Source organism: Monopterus albus, unplaced genomic scaffold (genome assembly GCF_001952655.1).
Source record: "Monopterus albus unplaced genomic scaffold, M_albus_1.0 scaffold98.1, whole genome shotgun sequence".
NCBI lineage: Eukaryota > Metazoa > Chordata > Actinopteri > Synbranchiformes > Synbranchidae > Monopterus > Monopterus albus.
Window position 1 is genome coordinate 544,690 of NW_018127978.1, and position 12,617 is coordinate 557,306.

General features: G+C 43.2%; 1 protein-coding gene across 1 annotated transcript in view; it reads right to left on the reverse strand.

Annotated features, from left to right (window-relative positions):
* Positions 1-453: 453 nt before the first annotated feature.
* The window catches only part of prrx1b (paired related homeobox 1b), a 15,856-nt gene continuing 3,692 nt past the window's right edge, over positions 454-12,617 (reverse strand). The window contains exons 2-4 of the mRNA XM_020609156.1: positions 10,647-10,822; positions 6,822-7,003; positions 454-2,142 (exon numbers count right to left, since the gene is read on the reverse strand). Coding sequence (XP_020464812.1) covers positions 2,010-2,142; positions 6,822-7,003; positions 10,647-10,822 — 491 coding nt within the window. The 3' untranslated portion in view covers positions 454-2,009. The remainder of the gene's footprint in view (positions 2,143-6,821; positions 7,004-10,646; positions 10,823-12,617) is intronic.

Below are 12,617 nucleotides of genomic sequence, written 5' to 3' on the forward strand. Positions count from 1 at the left end.
GTCAGGGATCGGTGCTCAGGAAAACAACCAACAGCAGAAAATAAAACGGCTGCAAAGAAAACAGAAACATCCCTTGTTAATGTGGCATACAAGTCAGGAGAAACCCTCAAGTCACATCAGTGAACCAGCGTGTTACTGCGACTAACCCTTGTTCAGATCCAGCACACAACGTAAGAACAACGGTTCAAAGTAAAAGTCCTGCATTCAAAATAAACAGTCATAGCAGTAAAACTGGCCAAACTGGAGAAAATGAAACGATTAAAAGCCCCACAAGTTTTCAAACTGATGAGGAATTACAAGCCAAAGTCAAAAACAAATTCTCAAGCTGCGTTTCCATATTAAAGTCTTTACACTGAGCGACAACGAGGCTGCTTCTACAGGTCTTCAGGGAATTTTACTGAGCAACATGGATGTTTAATGAGCTTGTTACACGTTGAATGTAAAATCAGAATCTGCAACACAACAACTGTGAGATAAAAGCAATAAGGTCAAAGTAAGTTTTCAAAATGTCACACCTCAGTAAAACTCCAGCATCTACAAGCAGCACAAAAGTAGAAGTACTAACAATAAAGTGAAACAGGAGGCTAACACATTAATGCAATGAATAGGAAATGAAGCCAAGCAACAAAATTAAAAACAATTTCTGGAACTTGATGTTACTTTTATGATGAATTTAGTACAAGAGGATTAGAATATGTCGCAAACACTGTTCCAACATGTGTGTAACATTTGTCATTGCCAGAGCAAATTAAATCCTAAACTTTTTGAAGGGACTTTGGTCTCTGACAATGATGTAAATTGGGGTTCCACTTTCCTTGGGAGTTGTAAATGATCAACCCCTGCTAATAACATTTCCACAGGAACATGTTCATGTGACAGACCTGAGCACATTTTCCTCGAGGTCTTACAACAACTGGAGCAGCACCACATCAGCCGCGGTGTCATACGGCCGTCGGCATGTGCTTGCTGAATGCAGAGGTTAGAGGGGACCGAGGAGCGACACCTTGTACGACAGCCACAGAGGTAAACGAGGCCCCGGGGCCCTCCATGTTAAGGGAGGACTTCTCTGCTCGTAAATATCCTGTTGTTAAGATGGAAATTTAAGGTTGCAATAACCAGGAGAAAAAACAAAGCAGGACCGGCTTCAGGTTTCTCTTGAGGAGAATCTGTTCTCGAGCTGTAAATCTCTCTTTTATGACCCGCGCAGGATCATCTTGCTTTCCAAAGAGTCTCAGGTATGATAAAAATTGTTTCTTATAGTTTTTGAAGCAGATTTTAAGCCGGACTCCATCGTAGCAGTCCGACTGTTCTGTAATGATCAGTTACAAACCTAAGGTTTCAGTCACTCTGTGTGAGGGCACAGTTTAAAAACCATTCCTTTTCATCAGAGACCCGGGGAATGCCACTGCATTGCTTGAATTGCATTTTATTATTATACAAGTTTTTATTTTGTTACAAATAAAGGTTATTATATGACATTAAGAAAATCTACTGATTTTTGATTGAGAAATACATTAGCCTCTCCTTTATACTAGACTATTACATGGAAATCAAAATGCATGTCAGTTGTATAACATGGAAACTAATGTGAAAAAACAAAAACTTTAAAAACAGTTGCATAAATGTCAGAGGAACTCTGCTGGATTGTTGGTTTTAAAAAGGGAAAGAAGCGCTGCGTATCCCAGTTTTGCTGTGTATCCAACTCCACTGCCAGGGACGAACTCCGTGCGTGAGTTTGTGTCGGCAGCAAGGTCTCAGATTAAAAAGAAAAACCTCCATTTCAGTCACAATCACCAGGAAAACTATGCAGCAGCTACAGCATCCAGTCCAGAGGTCTCTTTGCAAAAACAACAAGGAAAATAAAGGGGGGGAAATCCTGCCGTCGCTCGGTGTCCTTCACTTTGCATAAGGGTGTTGGAGCACATCATCAACGCTGCCCCACACAGGAGAGGAGATTTAACAATCCAGGGAGAGAGCCCCCCCGTGCGAGCCCCCAGCCCCTCCTCCTCTCAGTTGACCGTGGGCACCTGGTTCAAGCTGTACTCCTTGGCTTTGAGCCGCAGGTTGGCAATGCTGTTGGCCATGTTCATCCCCTGGGATGTGTTGGTGTTGGAGCAGGTGGGCGGGTACGTGGCCATGGCACTGAGAGACGGGGAGAAGAAAAGGTTAGATCACCTGCGGCTAACGGCGAGCTAAAGCTATGGAACTATGTCAAGGAACAGAAGGCAAGTCTGACGCTAAGACGCTCAGAAACCAGCATCTCTGCACGCTTTGCCTGGACGTCACTGGGTTTTAGAGTGACGTGCATGTTATATGTGCAGCAAGACTCCACTGGGAGAACAGGTCTCTTTTGACCAGTGTTGATTTAGTTTCTTGGATAAAAATACTTCTGTGCACATAGTTTGACTTTGTCCAGCAATAGTTTTTTATAGAGGGAAATAACATTTTTACCCATGATGTTGGGGAAAGGAGTCTTTTTGATCAAACCGTCGTGCTGTGGTTCGACAGTTCCTCCGTAAGGTCATCAGTCAAAGGGCACAGTGGTCAAGAAAGTAATGTCTGCTACTGACGAGCTCCCAGCTCAGTTTCTGTGACCAAACTCTTCACATTCAGTTTTCAAACAGCAAAACCAAGAAGGCGTTAAGGTCTGATGTCTCACGCTGAAGCCTGAGGTTGGTTAATAAATAAAGCAAAGCACATACCAGAGTCTCATATAGAACTTTTCAAGGGAAAGTGGTGGAACGTCCTCAGATGATGGAGCTTAATGAAGGCCCTGAGCTGTGGCTAAAAGCTGCACAGCATTTGTCAAGCTGCTAATTCAAAGTCAGTAATGAACTTCCACAGTCAAATACCAGAATGTGATTTCTTTTTTCTAGGATTGGGAATTCTTGTAGGTTTCCTACTTTTTGTCTATTTTCCTCGTTGACATGGATCTGCCTCTGTCTGCATGATTTATTGACTTCTCCTCTTTTTAACCAGAATGTGTTAAATGTGTGCAGCTTTCACTTTCAGGTCATGACAGATGATCATGTCTGCTCATGTTATTGTCAGAGCTCAGTTCTGCCACCGATGACAGGACCAAATTTTTAGAGCTTTTTGTTCTGCTTCAAAAAATGGATGAAATATGCACACACTGACTGCCGGCCCCGATTCCTCCTTCATCCCACATGAACATGACAACGCTGGCAACATAAAAGAGAACCGACCACAGTGAAGTCAGCTGACGGCGCTGTCATGTCCGTGTGAGAAGAACTGGGAACCGGTTTCATCTTTTTGGGAGGATTTAACCTAAAGCACATTTGTAGTCGTTCCCAGATTTCTCTGACAGCACGTTGGATGTTGTGTACTTTTGTCTAAAAATTGTGATTCCTTGTTCTTTCTTTCTTTTCTTTTGTTGGTTTTTCCCCCTGTTCTGTGTTTAACGTGCTGTAGGGTTATCGCCGTGTGATTTAAACTCTGCACTGCATTACTACAAAATGATAACATGACTGACCAACATAAAAGCAGACATGATACAAACCAATAGATTTTATATCTGAAGTGTATTTCATCTATTGGTTTTATTATACAGAATGAAAACACCTGTGCAAGAGCACTGCTTTGACAACAGACAACTCGTCATGTTTAAGAAATAAGTGCACAAAAACATTCAAAAGGCACAACAAAAGCTCAAGAAACAAGGCTTCAGAAACCAGGACACATAATCAAATGTACCAAACAGTGGAATACTCCTTTAAAGATTCAAGAGCTATGCAAAATGAAAGCGTACTTGTCCTCTGAGGGCATCATTTACCAGCTTAAGGATAATATACAGTGAAGTGTGAGCAGCAGATGGTAGCACGGCTCCTGCCTCACAACAGATTCCCCCGCTGCCCTGACCAAACAGCTCTCAGCGAGCCGGAGCCACGGCCACAGGGTCTGACATTTCATACTCGGCTTCATAACGAAGGATTACTGTAAATCATGACCAGTGCAACCAGAGTCACAAAAATGCTGCACAGTAGAGCTGAGTGTGTCCGTGTAGTGCTCATTATCTGGTGTAGTGTAGCAGAGCGGGGTCACAGGGGTCGACAGCGGATTTAATACGGTTTGTTTTCACATTATCACCTCGTCGGGAGGGTCACAGGCCCCGCCCCGCTCCCGCTGACAGAGCGGAGCGACCGGAGAGAGGGCAAGGCAACGGCTGTTTGGATTCAGCACAGTTAGTCTGGAGACACAGATACATTCAAGACAGAAGTGTTAGACCAGAAATGCACAAGTTGGAGAGAATTCACTATGAACCGTTGAAACCGCATCAAGCTTTGTGACAGCACTAGGACTGACTTCAGTCTTCAGCTCAATGCTCACAGCTTCAGCTAGTAACAATAATACTGCTACTAATATTTTTGGATGTTCAATCGCACAGTAAAACAACAATGCATCAAGTTCATCGTCACTGGTGCATTCTGAAATACAATTATCGCTGTCACAAAGTCAAACGTGCAGCGTGCACAGAGGTAGCAGAGCTGATGAGGGTCAGGCTTCTGTGTGACAGTCCACGGCGTACATGTTAAATACAGTAAACTACTTCTGTAACATTGTGCCTCAGGTCTGACTCAAGTCAATCCTGTGATTACACCTGTGACAGTGCTTCAGTACCATTTCTGTTCTGTATCAATTATTACTCTAGACATCAAACATCTGACGTCTGAATCGTCTGTGGTTGCCTGTGGTGAAGCGTTACATTTAGCAGGGCAGTTTAAACAGACACTCTGACACGACAGTGGGAAAATACAAGCTGTGTGTTTTTACTTACGTAAGATGGTTAACAGGGAGTCGGGATTACCCCGAGGAATTATGCTCAGACAGAATTACACATTTTATGGGAAAAGTATCCACTGGTTTTATTGTCGTCTTGTTGTACTGCTTGTCTGTATTTTGTGTGCTGACCTTGAGTAACTTAAATAAAATGTATTGTTATTATTAATGCAGAACAGCATTAGTTTAAATTAAAAACATTAACAATAGTCATTCTGAGCGTATCGGCAAACCGATTCACTACCTTTTTTTCTTTACTCATGGGAACTGAGGCATGAGAAAAGTGTTTCATGATAAAATGTATTGATCTTTAAATAATACAACTAGGATCTGTGGTGACCGGTGACTCGCACCGTCAGATATGTGGTAGAATAAAAAGCACAAAAACTGTGAAGTGTGGATAAAGGTGGAAAGTCACAAATGAAAAGGACTAGATGCAGCCTGCTTCTAGGAGACCTTTAGCGGAGCGAGCAGCGAGAAGCCGAGGTCCAAGTGTGCTCAGCGAGTGGGGACAGAGGGAACGCCAGCTGCTCTGAGCAGACAGACGAGACCCCCAGGAGTTTAGACAAAATGCACGACACTCTCACAGCGCACGGCTCGTCAGTAGCTCATATAGAAATCCTGATTTAAAAAAAAGTCTGTGCTGTTCTCCTCTCCGACTGAACAAAGTTCACCAGGGTCTCAAACTGATCCATTGGTTTTAACTGAGTTCAGTCTGACTGAGTGTGGATATAATAACTAACCCAACAACGTGTTAGTCAGCGCGGACGGACTTCTCTACTCTATCTGCTCCAAATCCACCGGTTCCTACTGAAGATGCAAAGCTACATCTATATAGGGGCTATACATTTTTTCATTTTGAATCTAGGCTGAGTAGTTTCAAGAAAAAAGAAACAGTCACTGCCCCTTTATTTTTTTTTTTTTTAGCAAAACGTTACTCAGAGGAGGAAACTGTGCATTTACTGGGGACTATTTTCAGCGGCGGATGAATCCACATTTGGTCTCTAGTGTGCATTAGTGGCAGCAGGATGTGTGTGTGGGGCTGCATCAGAATAAGCTCCAGTGTGTGTGTTCATGGTGATGAAGGAACACATCAGCCAAGGCAGCAGGGTGGCCACCGATGGGCTCCGACAGTCAGTAGGAGGCAATCGCTGGCTTGGAATGTGTTGACAAGAAGAGGAACATCAAACAACATGAGATGTTTGGGGCTTAACACTTGTGCTCTCACTGTCCGCTCAGGGCATCTTGCTCACTGTGTACGGATAAAGGCTGAGTGAATGAAACGCTGACCTGCAGCTCATAATGCAGTGCGAGTCCAGCTGGATCAGAAGAGGACGGTCAGCAATGAGGAGAATGTGCAGGTGGAGGAAAGGAAGGAAGGAAACGATAACAGAGAGCGGTGCCGGCCTCTGTGTGTGTGTGTGTGTGTGTGTGTGTGTTATGGCAATGATAACTATGGCATCAGCTTCTGCTTTTTCAGCTGGAGACACTTGGTTTAATGTTCTGCAGCAGAAAGGAGAAGAGTAACTCGGTACTGTAGTGAGGTCCAGTTCAAGGAAACACGGTACTACAATGGTATTTGTGGTAGTATTTTTACACCATTACTTTTGTTTCACAATATTCATCTACATGATTTTAGTTCATTTGTTGATTCAGATCTTATTTTCAAAATTAAATAAGCTCAAAAATGTCACTGTGTGTCCTAGGTTTCATTTTGTACCTTCCTTCCTTCTCTGTTGATTCCTTATTCATTTATTTCCTTGTCTTTTCTTACAAGGTTTTCAGCTTTAGCAAAACTAAATTCCACAGTTCTTCTACTTTACTTTTACTGTCATGTAAACACGTAAACCATCACTTTCACATTTTAGTAATGTCATGTTTCCAAATGCATGTGAAGGCTTTGGGTTCCTCTTCCTCTGCAGCAGGATCAGCAGCATTAACAAAGCAGGGCTGGTCCGTAAAGAAGCAGTGCAGTGTCTTAAGGGGCTGCGTTAACCAGGTAAGCAAACAGAGGACACCCCTACCTGTAGGGGGCAGCGCTGCCCCAGGACAGGTAGTCGTTTGGGCGCGGTGCGGGGCGGGGTACGATCGGCTGCTCCACCGCTGTCACGTCTCCTGAGTAGGACTTGAGGAGTGAGGCATTTTTGCTGGCCAGCATGGCGCGCTCGTTCCTGCGGAACTTAGCTCTCCTGTTCTGAAACCACACCTGGAACAGAGGACACAGCGAGACAGGGGCGTCACTTTGTGTTCGTTTTACCCCCTCAGCACTGAGAGAGCCACCACTGTTTTATACACTGAGCAAATCTGGTTCTCAAAGGGTTCAAAAACAATAAGATGTTAAGTTGAACATTGGGGGTAAATGTGTTTGAGATTATGAACAAAGCATACAGGATTTTCATTTAATGAAATGACGAGTCTCGTTTAACTATTTCAGTCAGAGTAAAACACTCTGGGAAGAATTTACCCCATCAAGTACACAAGTGCATTTTGGCAGCTGAACCACAGGATGCTTGGATTTTCTACTGACAATGTTTCCACTAACATTAAGTTCTAATCTGAATGAATCCCCACATTTCTAACACAGCATCAGATCAAAGGTCCACTTACTACTGACACTCTCCTGAGCTCTCAAATGCATCTCAGTCTTCATCAGTGAATGAAACCGCCTCAGATGTTGTCACACAACCTAATGGCCGACCTCTGAGTTGTCACACATACTGACCCCAGGATGAAGAATGAAGTGGTGCATTAATAACCAACACCTTTACATGAGGCATTTAAACAGCAGACACCTCGTCCTGCACAACCAGAGAAATTACCACCTTGAATTCTGAGGTTTGTGTGTGTGTCAACATCATGAGGTGATTCAGGAACGCTGTTAGCATTTAACACATTTGTTGCATTTAAAAGATGCTTTGTTTTTTAATAAATGTCATGATCTCTCTCTCTAGTGCTGGTTCATCCTTCTTTTAGTTGAAGCTCTGCAGGAATCAGTCTCGCTAATGAAGATTAAAGATATTTGTTTGCGTGACATAACGCAGTACTACTAACTGCTGATACTCGATACTGAGTATCGAAAGCAGATCATCAGGACTGACACAAAGAATAGATCTGTTTCACACTACACCTTTGCTGCTGCACATTCATCGCTGGCTAAGCAATAAATACACAGTAGTGAAATAGAAAATGATTCTGTGATTCACACCTGCTGTAAAAGAATAATATCAGTACTAGTGGTGGTGGCTGCGGCCTTTCTTTGTCTCAGTTGTGAATCTGTTTTATTTATTTATTTGTTTGCTTATTTTTTCTAATTAACCTTTTGTTTTGTGATGTCACACAAACCCGATTCTGTTAAAAGATGAACAGTTCTGTTTCTGGCCGGTGGACAGGATGAGGGACATCATACCGTTCACACGTCGCCGCCTGTTTTCTCTGGACAATGTAAAGTCAAACACAGGAAGTCGCAGCAGAACAGGAGCTAAAGGCTAAAGTTTTCCTCTGGATGCTCCTCTGCCTCCTAAACTCCTGTCCACCGTCTTCGGCTCGGTAACACCCCATACTTCATCTACAATCCACCATCTACCCCTCCCCCAGATGATGATGATGTGACTCGAGGGGGTGCTAATGTTGTTCCTCACTGTGAAATCAAATCCATTATTAGAAGCGCACTGACGCACTGCCTCAGGAATGAGCACAAAGTCTCTTTTATCAAAGGATTTCTGCATCGCTCTCTGCTGCACATTAATCACAGATGTGCTTGTTCTTCTCCGTCTAACATCACTATTTCCTCTTTCCCCTCTCACTCTGCCCACAGAGCAAATACTTTCAACTAGCCCCAACCCTGCGCTGATTAAAGAGAAGGCAGAAAAATATACAAAAAAAAAAAACGTATTTATCTGCAGTAGATGCACTAGATATACGCTATTATTTATAGTGCCATGTATACATGAGTGCAGCTAAGACCTACAAGCACTGGACTCAATAGTTGCTGCAGTTTTTATTTTGTTCTTAAGTTGACTTTCTCTGAGTTCAGTTTTTATCCAGTGCAAGCAAAGGCACACTTTGTCCTGGCGACAGTAGTCACATCCCCGTTTTGTTCCCCCAGCTTTTACAGTGTGAGCGACTTGTTACTGCACATCTGTGTCCTCTCCTCAGCTGGCATAACCCACATGAAACAAACTGAGTGCATAAAAATGAAGATGCAGGAACAGCCTTAAATTGTTCCTGTGTTTGCCCTGAGATGTGTCTGTCAGGCTAAGCTCAGGGCCTGGGGTATGTCCTGCAGACATAAATCAGGGACAAAATGGTCTCAGCCACTTCTACATGTGTTTGGAAAGGAATTAATAATATTTTAATTTTCTGTATTTGTGAGTGACAGCAGAGACACAGACAGGAGGAACCTGCAGGAAACTGGGGACGCTGTGATTATGAGGTGTGTGTCTTCACCACTGAGCCAGCAGACGCCCCAACAATAGGGCACATTAATATTAAAATTCAACAGAGTAAAAAGTTAATAGTAATAATAATAAGAGGTCTAGACCCTACTATGTGAGCGCCCTGACGTGCGTTATGTTGTGATTTGGTGCTACACAAATAAAACTGAACATGAGACGTCGAGTCTCAGTCAGCAAAGGACACAACAAATGATTTTGGGTAACTAATACAATATGTCAGCTTTTACTTTAGCCAGCGCTGTGTTCATTTCATCTGACTGTTGTGGTTTATGGCTAAAGACACAAATACTTTGTCAGTTTTCCACTTTAGTGTAATTTTCATGTGCATTTAGTTCAATAAAGTAACAGAAACTAGCACATTTCACATGTTTTTGTAAGACTTGGAACACACTGTGACCAGTTAGGTTATGATATTTAATTTGGATAGAAACACAAATGCGCGTCAAGACAGAAAGCAGCTGTCACTTTCTGTAACCAATCAAATGAAACCAAACCTTCAACCGTCAATTTCACTAAAACAAAAATGCTGCTTGCAGTTTTAAATCCACGTCGTCTGCTGTTCGACTGATCATGTCTGGATGTGTGACATGCATTTGGCCGGTTACATCATCATATTTAGCTCCTGTTCGGCTGCAGCCCTCATGTGTTGCACATTTGCAGTTTATCAGTGATCTGTAAACCGCCGAGGAAATTAGACATCATTACATCCACTTTACTGATCACATCCAGTCCTCTGGGGAGTTTACAAACTGCTCACAGACTCCACTCCCACTGCTCATTTCTAAGCATGACAGAAGGTATTTAAAAGGCCCTGACAAGTTCTTATCAGTTCTTTTGAAAGTGCATAATATGAACTCTAAACATGCCAATAGCCCCTGATAACGACTAGCTGCTAAGTAGGTCAGTGTGCTGGAGTCAGAGTAAACAGCTGATGTGAGGACGTGGAGACTCTGGGCTCCTGCTGTTCAGCCTCTTTGGTGACTCTCCTTCAGTTTCTTACTAAACTTCTCTCCAATTAAAGCCTGTTGCTGCTGTTCTCTGTTGATTCTACAGACAAAACTGTTCATGAATCATTCACTAAGTCTTATATGAGACAAGGGCTCCCTAAATGTCCCACAAGTCGGCCCAAACCAAGCAATGCAGCAGGTTTCTGTGTGTGTTTATGAGAAATCTGTTATTTTTGCACCCCCACGGTCCAGAGGGGTTTACTTCCTGCTGTGCACACTCTGCAGTGCACTCAGTTTTACGGCTTCTTCTGCTTTAATCAGAAACGGACCCTGTCTGCTAAAGCACTGCTGCTGCAGGAAAACCTGCTCTCTTCAAGCTTCAGTCAGGGAAAACAGTGACTACCTGGAGCTCTGACGGACACATCACATGTCAGAGGACATGTCCTACCTGGACTCTGGCCTCGGTGAGGTTGACCCGGCGGGCGAGGTCCTCCCTGACGAAGGCATCGGGGTAGTGTGTCCTCTCAAACACCCTCTCCAGAGCCTGGAGCTGGCTGCTGTTGAACGTGGTCCTGTTCCTGCGCTGCTTCCTCTTCTTCTTCTCCTCCGTGTTCATCTGTTCGTCTGCAGGAAGAAAAAGAAACTATAACACACAGGAACCTACACACACGACAGGTCGCTGCAGGACGGGCACAGATAAAGTAAAGGGTGGTGTCACCGTGCTAGGACTGACTAGAGCGAACGCTGGTGTTAATCCAAGCAACAGTGGACCATTAAGAATAATCTGGATTTCTCATGGGGTATAGTTATGAATTCACAATTTTAGAAACTGCAGTGGTGGTTCCCCCCCCAAAAAACAAACTTTTTGCCATTGTGATATTCATTTGACGAGTTTGTTTGCTTTATTTAAAAAGAGCAAATGTCCATAAACGTCTTATCTTCAAGAGTCAGATCATCAGGTTCAATTATGAGTCAGTCTTTTTCCAAAAACAATTTCCCAGTTTCTCAGGAACAGTGTCTTTTGTGGATCGTCCAGAGATGGTGATGCAGAATTTTTTTTAAATGCTGTTAGCACCACGAATCAAATCCCACTGTTCTCCTTTGTCCAGGTGTGGACTCGGAAATCTCACACACTATCTGCATTTGTAGTTTGGGTGAACTGACCCTTTAAAAAGGTCCTGGCATTGCACCAAAAACAAGCCAGTTGCTCCTTGGCCCACAGCCTGACTAAAAAAGAAACAGACAAATGCACAAGAGAGCAAGCAAACAAACAACCGCTGCCTGCAGAGATAAATGTACGGTGCACGTTGGAGTGCACTCCGAGCGCACATGTTCAGAGTCGGAGCCTTGTGGCTACGACGAGACCACAAAATAACACCTTCACGCAAGAAAAGAGGACGTGCTCATCCATGTTCCTGTCTAATTATCCCCAACACACACACACACACACACACACACACACACACTCCACTGCAGCTCATCTGACACCTGGAGTTAAGCGTTACCTTTGCACGTTGTAATTTTGCATTCAGTATGAGATAAATGCGTCTGGTGCTGGGAAAAATCTGTTTCTCCAAAATGCGAAGTTCCTGGAAACACTGGCGTGTGGCAGCTCGGTGACACACTGACTTCACGTGCACGCAAAACGTACAAAAACACTGTTTTTTTTCATTCTGTTACATTCTGTAACACCAACAGCCTGACTTTATTTGTTATATAGTTTAGTTTAGTTTTTGACCGAAGCATTATTTTCTATTTGTATTTTATTAAAGTCCAACCTAGTACTGTACTTAAAGATGGGGGCAGCTGGTGACAAATGTTCTGATGTCAGATAGTTTTCAGGTGAGACTTTGCTGTTTGACTGTGCCATGTGGCACCAGTGCACGTTTGTCCCCACAATATATCTGTAGGTCATTCTCCTGATAAAATGTTGATTCCTTGAATATTTTTAAGTAAAAATTTGAAAATAGGACTTAGGAGTATTTTACATTTCCATTTAGATAAACTGCCAGAATTTGGTAATGTGGTTGGATTTTCATTTCCTTCGTGAAGCAACACGCTTCACAGTGAGTTTTTATATTTCACAAAACTGTATTTGTAATACTTACGGTTTTTAAGCATATGTTTGGTGCTGTGTTAGAGTCCAGAGACCTGACACAGCACTGAGGGAGACTGGACTGGAAGAAGAGGCAGAGGTGTGACACAGTTGGCGTCTTAAACCCTGTATGTGCACGTACTGCCCTTAAATAAAATACTTAAAGCATATGTATACTTGTATGGTATATACATAGTACTTTCTCCACACACACACACACACACACACACCTCGCTTCACATTTTCTGTGGAGTCAAACAGTCTCAGCTGAGAGTGAACTAGATGCAAACTCCGCTTTGCTGCTGGTTTAAACTTTGTGAGCTT